The sequence below is a fragment of the Triplophysa rosa genome, linkage group LG23, assembly GCF_024868665.1.
Source record: "Triplophysa rosa linkage group LG23, Trosa_1v2, whole genome shotgun sequence".
NCBI lineage: Eukaryota > Metazoa > Chordata > Actinopteri > Cypriniformes > Nemacheilidae > Triplophysa > Triplophysa rosa.
Genome location: NC_079912.1, coordinates 17,338,882 through 17,362,871, shown reverse-complemented (window position 1 = coordinate 17,362,871; position 23,990 = coordinate 17,338,882). Strand labels below are relative to the sequence as shown.

At 39.5% G+C, this 23,990-nt stretch overlaps 1 protein-coding gene across 4 annotated transcripts in view; it reads right to left on the bottom strand.

Annotated features, from left to right (window-relative positions):
- Positions 1 to 7,210: 7,210 nt before the first annotated feature.
- Positions 7,211 to 23,990, bottom strand: part of phldb2b (pleckstrin homology-like domain, family B, member 2b) — a 39,256-nt gene continuing 22,476 nt past the window's right edge. The window contains exons 9-24 of one of the 4 annotated variants that reach the window (XM_057323064.1): positions 23,333 to 23,470; positions 21,187 to 21,315; positions 20,290 to 20,445; positions 20,051 to 20,161; positions 19,200 to 19,289; positions 18,772 to 18,909; positions 18,224 to 18,385; positions 16,696 to 16,872; positions 16,472 to 16,615; positions 16,074 to 16,179; positions 13,556 to 13,754; positions 10,210 to 10,297; positions 9,449 to 9,595; positions 9,148 to 9,367; positions 8,981 to 9,066; positions 7,211 to 8,516 (exon numbers count right to left, since the gene is read on the bottom strand). In XM_057323064.1, coding sequence (XP_057179047.1) covers positions 8,376 to 8,516; positions 8,981 to 9,066; positions 9,148 to 9,367; positions 9,449 to 9,595; positions 10,210 to 10,297; positions 13,556 to 13,754; positions 16,074 to 16,179; positions 16,472 to 16,615; positions 16,696 to 16,872; positions 18,224 to 18,385; positions 18,772 to 18,909; positions 19,200 to 19,289; positions 20,051 to 20,161; positions 20,290 to 20,445; positions 21,187 to 21,315; positions 23,333 to 23,470 — 2,232 coding nt within the window. In that variant the 3' untranslated portion in view covers positions 7,211 to 8,375. The remainder of the gene's footprint in view (positions 8,517 to 8,980; positions 9,067 to 9,147; positions 9,368 to 9,448; positions 9,596 to 10,209; positions 10,298 to 13,555; positions 13,755 to 16,073; positions 16,180 to 16,471; positions 16,616 to 16,695; positions 16,873 to 18,223; positions 18,386 to 18,771; positions 18,910 to 19,199; positions 19,290 to 20,050; positions 20,162 to 20,289; positions 20,446 to 21,186; positions 21,316 to 23,332; positions 23,471 to 23,990) is intronic. The other 3 variants (XM_057323065.1, XM_057323066.1, XM_057323067.1) reach the window with 3 other exon arrangements.

The following is a 23,990-nucleotide window of genomic DNA, read 5'->3' as shown; positions in this document are numbered from 1 at the left end:
TATCCTAGTACGTTTGCATCATTTTACACACACACACACTGAGTGGGCCATGTGGGGCAGCTTTGCTGGGATCAGATGTTAGCTGTTTTAATTGCTAGGATGCAAAGAGCATCGCGGTTGCCTTTTTGCAGCCAGCCGGACTGGGATTTAATCCTCCCATGAGGAAGACGAACAGCGTGAGGCTGCATCTGAATCCGGGTGACAAAGGGGGGTGTTTACTTTGGAGGAGAATTGTGGGCTTCCATTGTCATACATCTGTTTCTGATGTGGGTGTAAAAGAAATGAGTGTGTGGAGGGAATACAGATAAGAGCTGTGCTCGATTTAGTGCTTGTTCATTAACGACATGTGGATGGAGACGTGTGCGTGCGTGCGTGCGTGCCTCTGTAAGGGGGATTTGGTGCAGTCCCACAGTAATGGTGCAGTGAACAACATTTACTCCTGAACAGCTCTTGCTGCAGTGTGACTTCTTATGTAACACCGTAACCCTCTGATATCACCCCCAAACAGGAGAAAACTGGTTAACTGTGTTGTAATTGGGTCATCTGGCATTAGCCTGTTAAATGTGTTTAGGGCACCAGAGAAATTCACATTACTGCTGTATGCATAAGGAGAGCGAAGTATGAGTGACTAATGGTTGGGTGACCTAGTTTTTAAAGACGCGATTCTGTGAATGAGAGAGAGAGAGGAAATGATGGAAGTGAGAGGTAAACAAAATCTGTCTGTCAGTCTATCTATCTAATAAGATAGTTAGCATGTTGTTGATAGAAGGGGGCGGTTTAACCCTCTGAGCCCTGAGCTCATATGCTCATTAGCCTCTCATCACACCTGGGAGCAGGATGGTAAACTCTAGGGTCCTAGCTGTGGATTGACTCCCGCAGGGGCTCAGAAGGCCTGTTTAATAAGCTCAGAATCTCGTCCAACACCAGCACAGGAGACAGAATCATTAGTGTGGCAATTCACTAACCATGTTTTCTGACGGGAGACGGGCAGACAGGAGAAAGATGCAATACCTTGGGCAATACGTGATATAAAGAAGTCCAGCATCATTTAAAATTTCTCATGGTATGTATATTTGAAGGAGGATTTTTGTACAAGCACGTATAATGTAAAAGCTTGGCTACAAAAACGATTGAACGTTTCAACCTTTATTGATCACGAAAGTTACAGTTTATTAAACACACATTAAATGTTTTCTTTATTTGTTTCCATTCATTCTGTCTTGTGTTGACACGTTGTCTGTGTCTGAATTATTTAACTTTTAGCATATACGCATGTTCTTATACAACAGCCCACAAATGTAGATCACAAACGCGGCGTTTATCATTTCATACTGCCGTTTGACATTTGGGGGTTAGTCGAGACAATCCTCTAGTCAGTCATGAAATAGAGGGCTCTTTCTCTCGCTCTCTTTCACTTGTTTGTATAAATGCACTCTTGTGTATATTCTCTCTGTTTTCTGTAATCAAATTCAATAATTCCACCCAAGCGGAGCCTCTCCTAAATAGACCCCACTCATGTGTGTGTATGTGTGTGTGTGTGTGTGTGTTTGTGTGTGTTTCCCTTTCCCTTTTTTTCTCACTCACAAAATACACAGGGTGGAAAATACAACACTTTCAAGATAAGAGACAAATCTCATTGGATTTTTTCTTATACCCCTTTTTCTCTGCCAGGAATCCGCGTCCAGCGTGGCCCCATTTCCACTGAAGCAGCGCTAGAAAAGACAGATTATATACAAACAATAAAATAATTGTTTTACCATATTGTTTTAATTGTCTCACTTTGGTCGGACAAAGTCACAACCCAAAATCATTCTCTTGGTTGACAATCAGAGCAATGTATTGATAGAGAATGTCGCATACTGGAAATCCAACGAAAGAATGGGTTTCTTCTAGTTGTCTCTGCATATTAAGCTTGGAATCAAGAATGCATTATAACATCATCAAAATGGCACACTTCAGCTTTAAAACTCCACCAGTGGTTTCACTTGCTCCGTTCTGTTTTGTTCCTTACAGAAACACTTTTCCTTCATCTCTAGGGGATACTGAAAGCCGTTGCTTAAAACTTCCCAAGTGTTCGCCTGCTATCCAAGACTGAACTTTTGTCTCGTACTTTAAGTGCCTGCATGAAATGCACTCCCTGTTTTTCCTGTTTAACTGCTTTTAGTTGACGCATAACCTGCTACAGAAAAAGCATAGACCTTTAATATCTCTTAGGTTCTCTGTTTCCTCTCTTTCCGTTCAATTTCCGTTCATCATCCAGAGGAAATTCCAATAGAAGAAGAGAAGAAATTTGGAATAACAACCAGTATTGCGTGATTGGAAGTTTATGTGTGTGTTTATGTGTGCGTATGAAATGATATTATAGGGGTTTGGCCATTCAAAATCTGCCCCCTTCATTTCACACGCTTGCCCTGGTACACAAATCTCCATGGCAACTTCAGTAGGTCATCCAATGAGAGGTGGAGGTGGGGCTGGGGGAGTGGGGTACGTGAGACACTGATTGGAGTGAGAATGGTGCAGTGTGAGTTCGTGCAAATACATGCACACTCGCTTGTGAGTCTCAAATCACATTTTCTACACTTGCACTATTTGATTTGCTGCAGGCATGTGAGAATAACACACCCTCTAGTTTCCTTTTCATGATGCAAAATAGTATGATGTTTGACGGCCTTCATATTTTTACATCTTATAAGAACTCCAAAATTCTTGCCCCAAAGGATGATGTCATTTCCTTTTCTTGGAGATGTTGTGTCTTCATTAAGCTATTCCATCAACATCAATAATAAATTCACATAACAAACTTTACATGTATAATTCATTCCAGCTGAGTGGTGGAAACAAGGCCTTCCATTTCTGAAACAGGACGAACAAAGTAGCTAACATTGTTCAGTGAGTTTACATTTTGTCTTAAAGGAATAGCTCACTTAAAAATACAAAATGTCAAGTTCATCATATTTCATCCTTGGAAAACAGTAGAAGAATTTTCACACGGCGCTTCTATCACACTTTGAAATGTTGTTTAACTCAAAATATACCACAAAACAATTATCACAAATATTCTCAGTTTTTCTGAATTTATTGTGTGTTTAGGTAAAATGATCATTTTTGTTTCAATTTTTGTTTCAACTACTAACAGTAGCAACAGTAGCCTATTTCTTATTATTTGCAGAAAATGAAAACGAAACAGGTCAAAATAACAGAAAAGATGCTCTGTATTTGCAGACCTCAAATACTGCAAAAAAGACAAGTTCATGTTCACTTTTAAGCAATACAACAGTAATATTTGTACATGAATTTAGGAAAAATTCAACAATTCTTTTTATGTGATAACCTTATTATTTATATCACAGTTTTCATGTCTTGTCATGCTGCATGTCAGTCTTTCACATTGCTGCTGGGTGACTGTTCTGAGGTTCTGAATTTTGTTAAAATTGACTGGAATGGCCACAATACATCTAGAAATGCTGATTCAAAAAAAAAGTGTGGAATAGTCTTTTCTTTTTTTCCGCAGCAGTATATCTAACAGATCTGAACTGTTGAACATTTTTTTAGGGTTGCCAGAGTGTTCATTGTATGCATACAGTTGTTTATGTTTGTGTTCAAAAGAAGGCTTGAAACACAATACAACACGATGACCGATTTTCCATTTTTGGGTGAACTATTCCCTAAAAGCTCAGTCATGTTTGTTGATCTGTGTCTTGTAAATGACATGTCACATATATGGTCTAGCTCCTAATACACCGCAGCCACTCAACCACGGGCTGAATTCAAGCGTGAATTTGAGTGAAAAAAGCCTCCAGAGGAAGTAAAAATTTTTAAATCCAATTGATCAATACGCCATCACTTAGCCTGATGCGCCTTGCCAACTTAACAAGGTTACATCTCGCTCCGAAGAGACGCACAGGAAATATTGAAGAGAAAGGCCAAACAATTCATCTCAATCTGATTATGCTTAACCATCATTTTACATTCACGATTGTAGACATTATGTGATGTGATGTTCCTTTGACAACAGAAACCATGGTGATGGATTCCCTTTCAGGGTTTAATTAATTTAAATGAACCATGGAGCAGTAATTCACTCATGACTGGTCAGAATTGGGTTTGCCATCACTGCCTCTCATGTGGAGCTGTAAGATCACATAATTACAAAAAAATACAAGTTACAAGCAGCCATAAATCTGTACATGCTATTTTTAACTTTACATGTGACACAGATCTGTTTTTGGACTACAGTGCAAAAAGGAAAATTCACAAATGTTTCCAGTGAAATAACACTAAATTCTCAGGTTTGGATCACAAGAAGATATTTTGAAGAATGTTGGTAACCAAACATTATTGACCACCATTATATAGAACTAAACCGCTACGACATTTCTCAAAATATCGTCTTTGGTGTACTTCTTCAATACTACTTGGGACTTTAAAGTGTTACTTTAATGCAACAGTTGTTAACTTTTACAATAAACTAGTTTACAAGTATGTTTTTCTGGGAAGTACAAAGAAAGTAGACTAAAAGTGTACTTATTATTTCATACTAATAGAACATTTGAATTGACTTTTTTGTAAGTGTTAACAAGGTTGCATTGTAATTTCATACATTAACAATATTTATAGTCAAATTTGTTGTTAATGTGATGACGAATACCCCAACATATTTGCACATATGGGTCAGTGTAAGAGCATTATTGTTTACATCAGCATCTGATATGGAGCACGTTAAAAAGTCATGTGATTTGAGCAGAAAATCTGTGTACTTTGTCCCGAATGTGTTTATGTTTGAGGGGTACACCTCTGTCTCTGTCTCCATAGAAAAGAGCCCCTCAGCAGACACCAATCAAACCACAACAGTACAGGAAAAGGCTTATCTGACACTGCAGCTGGACACACCAGCTGGGCCCCCCCACCATACCCCCATGTGTGGACCACCATGAACACAAAAAAGGGTGAGGCTAAATTACCCCCCCACTATACGTACACTATGTGCCCCCTTCCCCATTGAGTGAACCCATCAAAACGGCTGCCACAGACACAAAGGCTTGAGGTCAAGTTCACTTGCAGATGAACTGCCTGAAGTCAGTTTAGACACAAGCAACCAAACAGTAACAGCAGCTGGGATGCCTGACGTTGAGTCATTGCCGTGTGCATCCCTTACCTATCATTTCTTCAGCTAAATCTCCAATTCTCCTATTAACTAAAATATCCAGGATTAAATATTCATGCTTTGTGTGAAGGGGTGGGGGTCTGAGCTGAGGGTTAATAATAACGTCACTCGAGACCTATCAATGTACACCCTGAAACTGTATGAGTTGGATTCAGGAAATGAGTGTGAAAATCATTCTTTTTGACATTTTTGTCTAGTGCCACTAGTGACGTAATTATATTCCACCTTAAGCGCACATGTGTAACACTGACAATAACAAAACGGATGTGCTGTACAGCGCAGGTAGCTATAAACATGTTTTATTTAACAAACTTGCTAACTTGTCCAAGTTTCTCTTGAAACTGTGCTCCACCGTGTCAATAGCTAGATAAACTGAAATAAACTCAAATGAATTGAATTGAAAAACGGACAGAAGATATTTTAAGGACGCACACTAGTTACTGAATCGCGCAGTATGCACAACCAGCAACCATGCTAAAAGAAACATCAAAACCATCACATAACGCTTAATGGGAATTGTGTTGCTTTAAATGGAAACCACTGTCATTTGTATTTTATTTACTTTCCAAACTTTTGCTTCACATGCGTACATAACCTACAGTATATGGCTGCGTCCGAAATCGCATACTGTGACAGTACGTACTGAATTTGAATAAGTACTATTTGTAATAGTACGTGCTATATAGTATGAGTGGGAGTAGTATGAATACATTTCGGACAGTCTGCGTCCGCCATGTTTTATGGTCATGTGACCCGTATGCTCTTTGACCTATGACGTATTAACAACAACCTACACGTGAGAGTTGATAAAAACATAATTTAGTCACGAGAAAATTCATTTATTGGCACTCACATTAAAAACGGACGTCCGCCTTAAAGTTTACCGCTATATTTATTTGATTTACTTTTGAAATTTTACCGTTGCTCAGCTCCCGTTGCATCATGGGATAGAGGAGTGTCCATCCGATCCACACTCACGAATCTCGGCGGAAGTAGTAGACCATCCGGGTATTTTTCGCTTACTGTTTTTTGCATGCTTCGGGCATACTATTTATGACTCATAGTCATTTTCGCCTACTATATAGTATGGAAGTAGGCGATTTCGGACGCAGCGAATGTTTCAGTCCTAAAGAGTCTTTCTCCGACGTATCATCCCTGCCTCAGGGCGAGAGGGGATGACGGGGTTCCAAACGCGAGCAAGTTCCCTTGGGATCATCCTTAAAGAAAATGACATTCCGTATGTGTATTCTCTGGGGACTGACAGCGCTGCATAAATGTGTTTGAGTCTGATTTTCCCCGACATCAATTATCTCCAAATTGACAGGACACCGCTTTACAACATGGGGTCCAATCGCTGCTTCCCCGCTAAGGTTGAGTTCAATGCGTTCATTTATTATGCTGAGAGATGCGCGCACACAAGTGTGTCTGCATGCACCTGCAGGATGCATTACCAAAAAGATTTTGCCACAACAAAGAGATGATGAGAAATTAGGGGGACAAAAAGAGGAAGATGATGGACTGCACTAAAGACAGCGGGAAGTCGGAAGAGGGGGAGTTGATGTTTTATTTGGATCATGGGATGGGAACACAGCGGTTCAAACACCTCCCTGTGAAAGTGCGCTTAAAATCCTTGTGCATGCTTTAATCAAAACGAACATGTGAGTTTAAGGAACAGCATTCTCAAAAAAAAAAACCATAACATTAGTCATAACACGAATGATGTTATGCAGTATTCAAATCCTAACAAGGATGTGAACATGCCTGTAGGGTTCAACGGTACAAACACGCACGTCACGTGGTTGGGGCATGTTTAAATGATAATGCACGTGTAAATATTCCATCTGCTTTATGCGTGTCAGTTTATCTGTTGAGTTCGTAATCACGTTCGGAAGAACATCCCAATCTTTAAAGCAACCTAACAAATCTACTCTCCATGCTCAAATCCTTCATTTGATTTCGTGTTTAAACTTGTTTGCCTGAGGAGAGAGAGATAACATGACTACATAGAAGAACATAAATCCCTTGCAGAGGAAAAATGCAAATGAATCATAACAACAATATACATTTGCTTTATTTTGCTGCATGCAAAAATAAAGGCGCATGCACGGTAAAGTATAAATACTTGCATAAGTGATTATGAACATGATAGTCAATTCTTTAAAAATATACCACAGGATCATTCACAGATTAGGCTTGTGTGGAGCATATAAATATCATACAGGTGTCGCCCCCTGCTGGTCGTAACGAAGCTAGTTTAAATCCAGTTTGAGCTGTAATAAAGGTTTAACCGGAAAATGGAAATCTTAACCAATCTTTACCAAATTTCCATGGTTTAATGGTGTCCGATGACATCTGGCACATGTGGTGCTACAGAATATTTTCTGCAAACGAAATAGAAGTAATCATAGCCTGAAAATGGGCCAAAAAGCACTAAATATTGAAATTATGCACTGATTAAAACATGAAAATATCTCAAACATATCGGAAAAACTGGGCTTCCGTGTGCCCAAATTTAACAAAGAAAGTGGTATTTAACCTTTGGAGTGTAATACCTGAATTCCAGGCAGCTTTAGTGTTACTGAAGACTGCTATAATGAATAACTGAAGTGTTGGAACAGCTTTCAAACACAAACTTAGGACATCTTGAATATAACAACATATTTGTATGCCGTATAGCACCTCTGAGTATCAAATCGAGTATAACGGAATATCAGCATAATACAAAACTGAAGGCACTAAATCCACATGCATCTATACATAAACTCTCTGCAGCATGTGAACAGTGTGTTCTCGTCTTTGGCAGAACAGCTGACAACTGTTTATGGATATAAAGTGTGTGTCCCCGAGGCCCTGTACACAAGCTAACAAACAGACCACACACAACGTGGCACATTGGCACCGAATATCATATAACACATTTTATACACACGTACAGGACACACACTTGCATTTGTAATTATAGGATATGTGCTCCGTCCTCTGGGCTGCCAAGTAAAAGTTCAAGTTGGGTAAAGGCAGGTGAGAAGAACACTCCGTGGAGTGAGAACAGGTCAAAAATAGATCATAAAAGATAAGAGAAGAATAATAGCAACAGATAAAATCAGTCTAGCGTTAAGTGGTCAGTACTAAAGCCAGCAAAGGAAAGAGCGTGGAATAAGTCTCTTGGTTTTAATCCACATGCTGCACACGTTCCACTGCTGTTGAACAACCTCTAAATCATGAAGTGTGTGTATCCCTCCGCCCCTGTCACGATAACATCCATCCAGATCCTCATGGCTTCTGGAGAGGGCGCCACCATGTAGTACACACGATCATGAGTCTTGACACTGAATGTCAGAGAAGGGTTTGGACTCTGGAGAGAGATGCGAGAGAAATGACAAGGTGACCTCTAGGGGGCAGCACTGGAACACATTTTTATGCTGCAATAATATTTCCATGTGTACTGTATTGCATTGAATATCAGTCTGTTTTTCATTCTTGAACTTTGCACAATGACAAAAAAAGTTTCATCTAATCTAAACCGAGCGTGCAAGCTACTGTAAGTGTTGCAAAAGCTGTTTGTCTTATAGACGGTTCCAGCATCAGAAACATAAACAAACGTTATGTGGCCCAAACGTAACTTCTGGTTGACCTCCGCAAAGAATCAATATCTGCTGAGTAGTTTTAATTTAATTTAATACAATAAAATATTTATGTATATTATTAAATATCAAATAAATTGTTATATTACAACCAAACACAGCCTGGTAGTTAACTTCACACCAGCGCATGATGAAACCGTCCATAATTATTACCAAAGAAAAGCACTTTTGGTACCTTGTGGGCACTCTTCAAATGGTCATAATAGACTTCCTCTATGGCTTGGAAATAAATCACTCCTTTTAGTTTGGCCTCATGTTTATCTGAAAAGAATTCAATAACAAGTCAATGTTTATGTCATTTGCATATATTTTAAATCGTAACTGTTTAAAGTTTTTGCCAACCTGCATAGTAAGACAACGTCCTGCGGTTGCGGTCAAAGACAAACCAGCGCTTCTTCCAGGTTTTGATTTTGCCACCCATCTTTATGAGAAAGCCCCTGCAGGTTTTCTCAGTGATGGAGACGTGGAAACAGGTCTCTGTGTTGTGGCCGGCCGAATCAATGTGGCCGCGAAGGTCGAAGTCGTCTTTTCTTACTGGTAGGTAGCGTGTCAGCGGACGAGACTGAGAGTGAAAGGTCACAGTCAGTCAACAAGTATGTTACAATCTGAAAATCCCAAGTGTGAACAATAGTGAAGTTCTCACCTGTGCTCGCTGTTTCTCGCGAAGTTTCACCTCTCTCTCGATGAGTTTCTGCCTCCTGCTGGTTTCTTCCTGCAATCTCTTTTCAAGCTCCTCTCGTCGTCTCCTCTCCTCCTCAAGAGCTCGACTCTTGTTCTCCATCTCTCTCTCCTGTCAGATAAATAACACCGTTCTGTGTAAATACTCAATGATTAAAAGGTTCTTTTAAGGCTGTGCAATTAGTGCGTTTCAGCACAAACTCCCATGAAAAACATCAGAAACAGGAAGAACGACACATTACCCACAATGTTCTTTTATTTCAAGCCAAATTTGCTTCAGTTTATGACTGACTGAGAAACTCGAAACACAATAAACAAGCAGTTTGAGATCCAAGAAGCTTGTTACCAAATGCGGTTCATTCATCATTTGGTTTTATGGACTGTACAAGTATAAAAACATGAAGCTTTATTAACAGCCAAATGGAATTTGGAATTGACTTTCAAGGGCTGTTTTCTTTCATAAACACATTTTGGTCAACCATATACACTTTTTATGTTTTGAAAAAGAACTCCTAAAACTTCATATTAGCAACATGTGACATTGATGCAATGAATATGTGAAAGGACAATTTAAGTGTCTGTACAGGCGTTTAACCCCAAACTACTGTAGACAGCTCCGGAACAGAAAATAGAAAAAAATAGAAGTACATACTAAAGATTTTTTTTGCCCTGAATCCTTGTCAACCTCTGACCGTCTGCATTTTAAGACTGAAGGTTTTTGCATACCCTGTGTTCCAGGAGCTTGTTTCTATCGGCCTGAGCCTCTCTCAGTAGACGTTCCATCTCCTCCATCTTCGAAACGTTGGTGCTGGCACTACCAAAAATAACACAAGATAAACCGTTACATTTTTCTCCTTTATAGCAGACCTCCCACAATCTCATGCCACATCCCTCAGCCAGGTACTAAAACACCATTACACTTAGTTTACACACGAGACATGCGAACGTAAACCTGGATCAGCACGTATGTACATGCTGTAAAGAACACAGAAGGAACCAATAAAGTTGGCCGGTGCTGGAATGAATTAACAGAAAGAGCCTGAGAGCCCAGCTCACAATCTTGACACTGATGCTTTCCATATAGACTTCAAACGGAACACGTGGAATAGATCTGACCGGCCCCTCCTTCACGTACGACTTCAATTTTCCCTTAACCCCCTGTAAAGAACATATAGTAATCATACAGCCTCAGTTGGTGTTTTGGGCATTCCTAAAACCACAGTTCTCTATAGAACAAAAGATGCTCTCCAACCAGGGCTGGACTGGGAAGAAAAATCGGCCCTGACACTCTTAGGCCCGCATCGGCCCTCCACCGAATCTATCGACGGGAGGGGGGGATTATGTGGGGGCATGCATACGTGTCTTTTGCATTCGCGTTGCGTACATTCGCATTTATAATACGTCCGTCTAAGCGGCCAATGCGTCTGTTACGGCCCCATAAGTTAGTGGCAAACGTGTCCGTTACGACCCCATATGTTAGCGGCTAACGCGTCCGTTACGGCCCTATACATTAGCGGCCCACCGGGAAAACGCCCAGTACGCCAGATGGCCAGTCCGGCCCTGTCTCCAACGATAAGCTTTCAAGTGAATGATGGCTGTTTTTAGCAAAAATTGCATTTTTTTGAAGAAAATGAACCTGCCTTTAATGCAGAAAAAGAAAGGCTGATGCCAGTTTAAGTTTTAGACGTGAATGAACGTCACAATTTGAGTAAATTGAAATGTTGCATCAGAGGTGCGGTTGTCATGACAGCGGCACGCATCTCGTTTTTTTCTTGCTTAGCACAAGAACCAATATATAACATTGCAGTTTTTGGGGTGTAAATGTGGCTATAAATCATTAAAAAGTACAAGTACAAGTACAAAAAAAAGAAAAGACCAATCATGGTTCGGTAGGCAAATGAAAGACCACCCATTACAACGCTGCATATAAATAATGAAAGGAGGAACAATCACAATTCGGTTTTCAAATATTACAATGACATCATCGTGACGGTTATAAGAATGAGCTATCCAGCATTGCAACTGATTTGTTTGACATTTTCTACAGCATCTGCTGTTCTCTCAAAGCCCAAGACTGAAGTAGGCGGGTTTAGATTTGTTTGTCAGCTGTCAATCGTTAATGACACACTGCTTCATGCATGACAGTAAACAGTACCAAAAACATTTTTTTGAATGTAAAAGCTTTCAAGAGTTGGTTTTAAAACACATTTAAATCATGCGATACATTTACAAGTCAAAGTAAAGAAAATATCACCAGTTACTGAAATAAATCATTCTCAGCATCATAATAACAGTAAAATCCACGTGAGAGAATTCAACACAACGCAAACATGACCCACTACAGCTATAGCTGATATACAGTATATTTAAAATCTAAAAAAGAATAAAATTACTTGTATGTCATCTATAAGATACTCCATTCGATCTTCACATCTCTTTCTATCCCAATTCCTTCCCAACCATCTACCCAGTAACATCTGGTCTCCTTGTTTCCATCTCTTTTAGTCATCACTCCTCTCAGTCTGTCCTGTACCAATCACAGCTACGGATCATTTCCTCCTTATCGTCTCTTACCGGTGATGCTGAAGACGTACAGTGGTCATTCCCGCTCTAGAACATCCTGAACTCGAAAAACCAGGAGAGAGTAGCGAAACATACCACACAAAGCTCTCGAACCCGCGCTCTGCAGTTGATTACATTCAAACTTGGGGAAAAAAAACCCAGAATCTGTTTCCTCTAAATGTTCCTGTTGTAATCCGAGTGGATTCGTCTCTGGAGCGGAGGAGGGGGTGCGCACCGTCCTTCCCGGGCCCCTCACATTATTCCAGCAACCCACTCACATTACACAATCACGGCCCATCGCCTCCAGCTCAGACACATGCAGCGTAAACACACGTCCACCACTCTGAGAAATGATCTTTTGGCCTTATCTGTCACAGTCACTAATGTCTTCAACTTATCACTCGAAAGCAGAGTTGAGGTTTATGGCAACCTACAGCTGAGCTCTCAGATATGGTTCTTAGATTTTAGATGCTCAGTTGTTACCTGTATTCTTTTCTTTTTGGTGCACTCTCCGTCGATATGTTTTTCTTTTTGCACCACAGATGGAATTTTTGGCTAGAACTACAAAAGGAGCTTTGGAGATATCTTGGGTTATGGAAGTCACATGTGTAAGTGTCACGGTGATTTGACATGAGCATCTGTAAGCTCTAGATCCAGAAACATACGCTCACACGTTTTAGTGATTTAAAAGCACATGTTGAGTTTGTTTACCCCTTAAAGAAAATTCTTTGCCTTTTTTTAAAAGAAAGTAGTCATGAGTGATGTCCAGCTTCGGAAAATTGACATTTTCTCCTTTTATTTAAATATATAATTGAAGATGAACTAAAAACTTTGCATTCGTGTTGCAACTTTGAATGTAAACTGAAGCGCGACATCAAGAAAAATTTAAAGACGCTAAAACATTACAACACACAATACAAACCTTACTGAGTCAAGGCCTCATAAAATCGATACAAAATTACTAAACAAGATCAACAAATATTAATAAAATGTATCATTGTAGTCAGTTAGTTTATTTACTGTGAGCGTTTTTGTTTTTAAAGCATCTTTTGTCTATTCAAATAAAACCCATATTCCCTGATATGCTGTAGTTTGTCTTTTTGCCAAATCATTTTTGGTGTTTTTCAAGGTTTCATCTAATCTGAGCGAGCATTACAAACTGAAGAGTTTGATTCCAAAATGAGATCAAAATCTCAGGTTGTTCAAAAATCATGTTTTTTATTGTGCATTCCAATTAACATCAATCAAACCGCAGATGGTTTGTTTTGATTTAAGCCATAATAACTCAAAAAATACAGCTGACTAACACAATAAAACCATGATAACATAATAAAAAACATGATTAAAAAAAAACGGAGTTTTGGAACTCTTCGTACAAATATGCTCACCCACACATTCTCTTTGGCCACTACTGTATAATAGTATGAACTGTTTTTCTAAATGAACTCCATATTTACATTCATGCATCTGATTTTGTGTAATAAAGGAATCATAGAAAAATCAGCCTCACCTGGACACATTGTCAGGTGAGCAGGCGGAGATGCTGGTCTCCACGCTGTCTGAGCTGTCCACGCTCAGTGTGTCAAAGGCACGGCTGTTGTCTTGGTAACCGAAGGTGTCGAGATAAACATTGGTCTGTGAGGAAGCACGGCCGCTTAGGTTACTCGACCTTGTTCTGTGGTCCTCGCTGATGTGCTGCTGACTGTGTCCTGTTAAACCAACCAAAGAAATGAAGAATTCAGCAAGAATTAACAACACTATGGGATGCACCGTTAATATCAAGCTCTCCTTCCTCTTTCACGGCTATTCTGGGCTTTACCTGAGAGTGCCGCATCACCCCCAGGAGTTGCTTCTTCATTCCTGCCGCCCAGCTCGGCGACCGCTGGGCGGTCAGTGCTCAGGGCACCCTGAGGCCCCTGTCCCTGCTCACAAACACCAGCCACCGTGCAATGATATCCTGACAGTACGTTTTGAGAATACTTTATTCCAATTCAGAGGTAGCTTAGATCCAAAAGCGCTAAGAACATCCAGAACCACAGATGGACGGGTATATCTGAGTTTTCTTCTGGAGATGTGGAGCTTAAGTAGACAAAATGACTATAGATAACTCAGCGGATGTGAGACTCCACTTAACATCAACAACAGCGAGCAGAAGCACAGACACGCCTTTCTGATGATGCTACACGAGGGACACACAGATCTACCATCAGACAACACAACCTTTCATCGACTTTAGTAAAGTTTACAGGATGGTGGTTGTAAAGCCCCTTTTAAGGCTCACTCTGGTTGAGATGGACGTTGATGTTTGTCAAAAACAAAATGAAAGAATTTCCTGTCTTCCCAGCAATCTTCCATTATCTTCACCAAACAAATAAATAAACATAACGTTTCCGCCCAGATGCATAAACACCTCCTATTGGTCAACAGCAACAAGGCTTTAGAGGCAGACGAGTCACTATAACTTTGTTTTGCTGGTGGAAGGAGCCTAAGGCAATGACTACAGTTACCACACAAACAGAGAAATCACTAAAACCCAGTGACCAGTGTTGCATGCTGGGTTAAAATGTACTCGATGACATCCCGCAGGTGGAAAATTGGTGGGAAATCAATTCACAAAAAACATGGTTACTACTTTAAATGAGTAAACTTTTAAAAATAATGACTTCATTACATCATTAAGTTTTACTCGGCTCCATTTCATCAATACACATTTTTTACATTTCTTACCTTTCATTCATACATACATTTAAAAAGGTGTGATGCTTTAAAATGTAATGTAGTAAAGTAAAAAATATTCTAAGTAAAAAACTCTGATAAAGTATCACCTTAAGTCACACTTTAATCCCTTAAAATACCTGTAAACACCCACAAACCCTCTTGAACAAAAATAAAGTAGATTAAATCACAGTCTAACAATCCAAATTCGGTTGTTTATTCTGACGTCACGCACCACCACATATGGAAGGTCATATACTGTTCCGGGTCCAAACGCTCAATAAGATGCTTTAGGCAAACAACAAAAAATGCTAACATGGCGAGCTGTAAAACTATCAGAAAACCACGATCCTAATCTTTATCTTCATAACGAAATCCCACATGGCCAGTCAGTGATTCATTTTTCATTGATTTTCATTCATTGATGCCGGAGATTAAATGCTCCGCTTAAATATGCGATGTGAGTAAACAGTGCTCATTAAAGGGATACTTCACGCAAAAATGAAAATTCTGTCATCATTTACTCACCTTCGAGTTGTTCCAAATGTTTATACATTTCTTTGTTCTGATGAACACAAAGACATTTGGAAGAATGCTTATAACCAAACAGATCTCAACACCCATCGACTCCCATAGTAGGAAAAATTACTTTATCATTTCTTTGGCTCTGTTGAACACACAAGAAGACATTTTGAAGAATGTAGACAGCAAACAGTTCTGGGGCACTTTTGACTACCATTGTTTTTTTCCTACTATGGTAGTCAATGGGTGTTGACATCTGTTTGGAGTTTTCATTTTTTGGTGAAGTATCCCTTTAACAGCTGTTTAAGCTGTTGAAATGAATAGATGCTTGGACCCGAAAACTGTATTCCTTACATCACCACTTAACAACCGAATAGAAACAACAAAAGCGAAAACAAACACCTAATCATGCAGAACAGAGAACTGTTATGACTAAGTTACTTATTTAGTACGACTAATAAAAGACATTGATGACTCAAACCATGCAATAAGTAAAAAAAGTTTTCCCATTTTAGTAAGACCGATGACATCAGTTAGGTCCACAGCCAATGAAGGAGGCAATAAATGTCCCCCGGACAAGGACATTCTTTACCAATGAGGAACGCCTGACATTATACTGTATAACAGGCACATCTACTAAACTCCTCCTTTCTTACATCTGCCTGCAGGAGGGAGAAAGTCATTCAAGATTAGTTCAACTAAAAGCCGTAAACACCCAAAGCACTATTTTTGATCATTTAAACCCACATAATAACACTGTATATTTTAAACCGAGAGGTGGAGAGCCTTACCCTTGTGCAGGCGGTGCGTTTCAACTTGTGTCTCTTTAGGAGAGATGGCGAGCGCTCGATTCAACACACTTCCACAGCTGGAGCTTTGAGTTAAAGGTGCATGACACTGAACACAAGAAGATGTTGTTATCGGTGGGCTTTTATTACACAACAACCATGACCGCTAACGAAAACGAAAAAATGACCGAAAACTACTATTTTGTCAAACACGTGAACGCATTTAAAAACAAAGCTTCTGTGGATGCAAATGAATCACTGAATCAGTTTTGATCCGATTCTTTGAAATACACGGTTTGAAGTGAAAATGATTCACATAAATGAACAAACAAACTTAGTTTATTAATTACAGCATGAATAATGATAAGCTCTACTATGGGTATACATGTGTGTATGCTTACTTTTGAGGGTATGTTGCGACCAAGTGTTGCACATGTGAACTGCGGCGTTACAGTGGGCTGGGTCTTCTTCCTGGGAAGAGTGTCACTCAAATGAGCTCCGCCCTCTTTACCATACCGCTTCCTTTCCTCCAAGGTGCGGAAATGCTACAGAACATAATGTTAAAGGTGAGCAGCTCATGACTTGTGCGCATATGTACACACACAGGCCTACACGCAAGGTTTACCTGCCTGTAGCGACGCTGTTTTTTGGCAGGTAGAGGAGGAGGAGGAGGAGAGGGGTTGAGGAAGGTGGCTATGTCCTCAGGCCAGTGCACAGAGGGAGGTTTGAGGTTGGGACGAGAGCATGCGGTGGAAGAGAACGGAGGGGCAGAGGGAAGAAGTGAACAGGACGGGGAAAGGAGCTTTGGCTGAGAGAGGAAGAAGGTGGAAACTAAGAGTGAAGGTCAGGAAGTAAGGCAGAGAAGGGCTATAGTAGTGAGCAACAGTTTAGCCAAAATGACAATCATAGCTAACTCATCAAACCTATGAAATAACACATCTGTAACTCAAGGAATTATAGGAATTGTGTTTTAGCGCCTTCAGAATAGCCATCAGTTGCCCAGCATTGGCAAAGTCGCACTCTTGGCATTTATCAGCCAGCTTTTTGACTCTTCATCCCCAGAAGCTTTTCAATCTCTTAGCTACTGGGCGCTCGTATTGCCTTTTCTTCATTTAAAGTCATCTAGTTCAAAAATATTTAAAATAATTCGATTTTTTATTATATTTTCGCTTTCTAATGAATTATATTGCTATGTTGGCACAATGATATTTTGGTTTACAAAACAAGTATTTTCCAACATTTAAGAATACAACTTCAGGTTAACTTTTTTAAATCATAAGAAACATTTCAGTCAAGCGTTTTGAATGGTAGTGTGTATGTCGACTTTTCTTAAGCTAAACAATTTATTTCGTTAAATATCTGTCACTTTACGTATGTCCTGTGTATAGCGAAACTGAAACCAAAGTAAACACATACAAGCATTAAATTCAAACATACAAATTGAATCCATTTGTTCTCGTGACTTGTTATTGTACATTTCGTCACGAGGCACGGAAGAACCAACCAGATTTTAGTTTATCGACTGCCATATTTTAATTTAATGCCAGTACCTGTTCGTTACTCAAATTTGACTAAATAATCTAAAAATGTAATTGTTCTCTCACACATCGTTTGTTTCGCTCCAGAAGACATGTGAATTATTTGAATGACAGCTTTTATCATTTGTAAATGTTCAACCTGTTGGATCCTGTACATAGATATAAAATGACAAAAAAAATGATTTACAATCTTTCGACTGTTACAAGAGTTCGACTGAAGAAAGGAACACATACACCTGGAATAGTGTGAAAAGGATTTTCATTATTATTATTATTCCTTTAAAGAAGTATCAACATTAAAAATACAACTTTTTTATATTTTGCAAGAGCTTGATGTGCCATGTAAACATTCAGAACTCAATACATATTCTCTAGCAAAAATCCGATTCTAAGTTCACTGTTATTTCATTTTAGCTACAGCAATAAATAAATGTTAATTCATAGAACCTTTATGTAAAGTGTTACCAAAACAAAATTGCTAAAACCCCTGCAATCATGGAAAACCAAACCGCACAGCGACCACGTTACGTGACCTTATGCTTCATATTTCCTGTATTTCCAATGGCTCGTGCAACCTAAATCCTAACATACATAAACCATCCTGATCACACACACCTCACCCTCTCCTGGCGGGGCAGTGTTCTCTGCAGGACTGGGCTCAGTCCCTGTGGCAGGGGCGTCAGGGGAGAGCTGGGCTTGGTTAGGGAGAGGGGCAGGGGTGGGCTCTACCCCCAGTTGAGAGTACAGTTCATTGATCTCAGTGACTGTAACATAGCCCTGTGGAACAAACCATTTGAAAAATGGGGGAAAGATGAGGGGGTGCAGAAACAGAAATACATTCAAGGGGGTTAAAAATAACTATTAATAAGCAAATGACTAAGTGTAAGTTCATATTAAAAAACAGTAAGTGTTTATGGGATAATCAAATAAAAGAGAAGATAAAATTAAAAAGATGCAAGCAATCTTTGTTGCATGTAAAATGACCACATGAACTACAGTATAAGTAGTGCAGAAACCACACACATTACCTTTAAAGGAAATTATTAGCATGTTATTTTTAATATTAACACCACAACAGCCCAGTGGATCAGCATGTTAGGAGATATTTTGGAAAGCAGGAAATGAACATCCTTTTTTTTGCATGCACAAAGCTAGTGCGTTACCTCGGCGTTTTTGATAGACAGAGAGGAAAGAAGGAAAGAAAACATCAGCAGGTCGGCAGGAAGGCCAGACAGGGTTTTGTGGGCATGGCAAAAAAATTTGCTATGGGGCAGACACACGTCAGCCAATTGGATGCAGTCCTGGAATACAGGGAAACAGACCCGTTTCCAGATTAAGGAAACGTCTGAGCTAACACAAACAAGCCTCGGCGACAACAGACTTCCAGACTGCAAGGTGTGTAATAGGGGCGTGAGAAGAAAGCATTTCACTGTAGTCTCATTTCTATCGTGATGGTGATCATTTGGGGTTGCCACACATGGTTGTCCTCATGTGTGATCCAAGAGAGGACAATGTTGTAGTTCATGTCATGACAGAAGAATGTCTTACAGACACTGAGAGGACATGATTTGACAGCTTTCATATTGCTCACCTCCTTCATACTGCTGGGACTGACAGGGAATCCAAGGGTCCCGGTGAGCACTGAATATCTCTTCTCTAAAATGATGAGATTCTCCTTTTCCTGGAAAACAAAACAGATTTGTATTATACCATCAATGACCAGGAAAACGAGCAATTATAAATGATGAAAATGATGTTGCAACCTAAAATACTGCATTTATTACATTTTACGGTTATAATACAACAATTTATTTGAAAATTTAATTTATATTAACATTACTTTATATTAATTGTATTAAATTACATAAAAAACTACTCAACAGTTATTGATTCTTTGCGGAGGTCTACCGGAAGTTAAGTTTGGTCCACATTTGTTTATGTTGTTGCCGCTAAACCTGCCTATACACGGTTTAAAAGTGACAATATACACAAATGTTTCTGCGCATGCGCACGTTCGTGGACTGCCCTTAACTTCCGGTACACATTCACAAATAAAAGTGCCTGTAGATTATTTCTGACAACAAGCAAATAAGCAGAGAAGAACCGTTAGATGGCTTAACTCGTCCAATATTTTGAACTTCGACTGCGATACCAAGCTCAACCGCTAGATGTCAATGCACCACAGGTTTTTTTAAAATGCTTTCAACAAATTGTTTATTTAATAAAATGAACATACAACAAAATTCAACAAATCGTTTATTTAATACAATTATTATACAATAAAATAATAACATAAATTCACATAAATGAAATGAAATATAAATAGTTATATTATTAGACACTAGCTAAACACAGACCGGAAGTTAACTGCAGTCCAGGTGCGCACTTCCGATGAAACCGTCTATACACGATATAATGATGTAATAAAGACTATGGTCATACCCGATGTAGCATCATCTGAAGATTACTCTTTTCCTTCAGGAAGTTTTCTTTGTCCCTTTCAGCCTGCTGGGAAATCTGCGTGCATTGTTTCTTCAGGGCCAGGAGCCTTTCCTGATGACGTCACACATTTTTATTTTACATTTCTTTGTCAACCAACATAATTTCCCACAATCATCAGATCACACCTGAATGCGTATTGTGTCAATAATTCTGTGTGCATACGCAAACAGGTAACTCACCTTCCTCGTGACGGTGCAACGCTGAAATTCAGCGATCTCCCTGAGAATCTGCCGAGTCTGTGTTTCCTTCTCCTCATCCTGACGACTCTCTCGTTCCAGCTGTTGAAACTCCAGATCTTCAAAACGCTTGGTCTCCGCCTCCAGCGTCTCTGCATCCTAATACACAAATAAATACAAAGGTCTACGTTTGTGCTGTGTTTCAATTCTCAAAGCGGACCGTGCACCGGCTAAGGAAGTGAAGTCATCTCCCAAAGGTTTAACCAGCATCAAAGACACCAGCACTCGCACTTCTCCAACACCAAATGTTCTCAGCTCCTCCACCCTCCCTTGGGATAGAGATGAGGGTTAAGATTTAGCGTCTGGAACCGGACCAATCAGAGTCATAAACATGCCAGAGCCACCACATGCCAGACAACGCTTGAACTGCACAACTTTCACCCGTGACCGCTGACCTTTAGATCGATCATGTCAACGCTCGCATAACATGACCTTGAGGACCGTAAAGAAACCCTGCAGGCATTCCACTCACTTAAATAAACAGCCAGCCTACTTCACACTTTCTTTCAAAACCCACAGCTTCAACTAACCCGGTTATTTCCACAAAATGACCTGGTCGTATTAAAGAACATTATTTGTTCTATCCTCATGGTGAAAAATGTCAAATGAAATACTAAAGAACTCTTCATTTTGTGAGTTCAAATCTAAAGGCAGGCAAGACATGCTTTTTGAAGTTAATAGTACTCTATGATTACATTAAACACCATGCAACACCATCAATAATGAAATGCATGTGATGTAAGCGAGAAAGACGGATTGAGGTGACAGAAGCAAGCACTACAGAAGAGAAGGACTTGGTTATGAGGAAGAGATGGACGAAGGCTGTGTGCGAGTACTGACCCTGCTGAACTGCAGCTGAAGTTGCTCTTTCAGGGCTTCAGGGCAGGTGTCCAAATGAGTCTTCTGCTCTGCTCGCAGATGCACCAGGCGCTCTAACTTTACGCGCTCCGCATCTAGCTTGACTTTGTCCTTCACACGCGCGTGGACAGGATGCAGGAAGACAGGAGAGAAGGGTTAGCTCTGGAGCAGGTGGGATGGGCGGGGTTAGTTACTACCACGGGTCAGCAGGAGGTTATGTAGAACATGATGGAAAGTGTTGGATTAATGGAGAACATGAAGAGAATGACTCTCTCTGATCAGCAGGACGTGATGGCAGTAAGAAACCGATATCATTGCGTAATTGCAACAATATCTTGATAACCCATACTATTCCTAATTGGAAAAGATCAATGAAAGTCATGGATTCGTGTCAGTATACCTTTTATTTCATTTACGAAACGATATCGTCACACACAATAAAATGAATTGATTAATAAAAGAAATTCTGTTCAAGACAACATGCCAAAATAAAAGTCCAGTGAACTTGAACAAATGATGACACAAATGTTAAAATACTATAATAAACTATAATGTATTTCCAATAGTGAACTATAGTTTACTCTAGTATATATAATTTGTACTTTATATACAAATTAGCATAGTATAGTAAACTATAGCAGTTTGTGGTATTAACATAGTAAATTGATTAACTGTAGGAAATACTGTACTATACTTTTATAGATTTACTATAGTAAGGTCCAAATACATTTTAGTAATTAATATTTTTTATTAACGTTTACTGTAATACTTGCTATAGCATACGACAGCATTTGTTCATGTTGGCAAATATTATACTGTTGTATTAAAAACACAGAATCTAAAAAAATTCAAATGAAAAAATAAACAAATTTGGAAAAAATTAAGTGCAATTCATGGTGCCCAACGTGTTGTTGTTAAACTGCCATAGGTTTATAAAAGCAATATGATACAAAACAACAATGTTCAATACATATATTTATTAATAGTCACAAATAACAATTCAGTCCATCAAATCATCTAGTCTAGACGCTTGTGGTTGATCAAAGATACTAAAACTTAACCATTCTACAATAATACATTACATTACAAAACATAGTCACCTTACTGTCTACTGCCTACATATGCAATGCATTCTGGGATTGCCTTATTCATAAAACACATGGCAAGGTATTTTAGAAGCAGCGTCATTTTACCACCTTCTGCCTTCATTTACACATGGAACAGTTTTTGTGTCGCCTGATGCTTTAACACGTTCGGTAAGCTCACTAGACTTTGAAACAGAATTGATGAATGGTCACAGGTGTGCTTATATCGACTAATTCACACCAACTTTGAACATGGCTCGTCCAATCACATTCTAAATCCAGAAACATCCGTAACATAGAAGCAAAGCAACCATTCTTCACAAGAGTTAACACCCCTAAATGACCTTTGAGATTTCAGGCAAGGCTTTAGAATCGTGTGTCTCTGCAGCTGCCAGGCTGAAATGGCAGAAGCCGGAAGTCTGAACTTGACCCCTGCGGATGCAGGTGACAGACTTTCCACAACCTGCTATCTTAAAAATCCCTTACATCAGCAGAGTTTGTGGTGACACTCAGTTTAGCAGAGGTGGTGTATTTAGAGCAGACCTGAGATTATCAACTGTGACACACACCGAGATGCTGCCAGGAAGTCCAAAATTAACCCTCTGCTATTGTCTGGTAAATAAAAAATGTGCCCGCATTAAGCATTTCTTACTTTTTGTAAACTATATTATTTTAATCCATATTTATAAGCAGGGCCAGGTCTGGGGGGGGGCTATGGGGGAATTGCCCCTCCAGATTGTTCTTGAGCCCCTCCAAAAATATCCAGCTGACAATTAAAATAATTAAAACCGAAAAACTTATGATTAAATACTTACTCAATACTTATTTGTATTATCTATTAAATAATAATCAGTCAATTTAAGAAAAATGTAAAAATGATGCATGCAATGAACTTTGATTATATATCTGCCCAACCAGAATATGTAATTGCCCCCCCAGTCGAGCCAGCCTAGTAGCGTGCCTGTTTATAACTGTTGTATAAGAAAGTTTCTTATTAAAAATATATGCAGATATGTCGACACTTTTACACAGAGTTGACATACCTGAGATTTTTCCGTCTGTGCTTTGTTTTCGATGTCAGCCATCTTGTCCTTAAGTTTTTCCAAAGCGTCTCTCTCCTGCTGCAGTTGAGCTGTCTCTGAATCCTGTTCACCCTCCAACAGAGCGCGCTCCACATCCAGCTAAACATACACACATTAACGCGTCACTTTATCTGAAGTTCTAATTTAATTGCTTGGCTTTTTCCATTTTGAGCACAACGAAACGCTAACCGCAGCTACTGTATAAAATTCGATAACATTGTGGCAAACGGTGATGTTCTGGACCACCTAGAAGGTGCCTCAATTCACACAAATAAAAAGAACCCAGAGTCTGAGCACATAAAACTCATGAAAGCCCCAAGCTCATAAAACTACCACGGAACAGACAGCTCTAGTTTGTTGAATAAAAGTCTAATGGAACGGCTGAATTAGCAGTAAAGAGGAACTGCTGGCAGATGACCAGCTTACGTACCATTAATTCAAGTGATGGAGAGTTTACGCTATGACATCAACAGAGCCATTACTCACTTTCTCTCTAATATACAATCACACTGTCCTTTTATGAACATTGTTCTTATAAATTCTCATCTAGCTGTGGTTTTCATCACAGTTCCTGATCACTCGTCCACATGCGCTCTCCCACACAAACACGTGACTACAT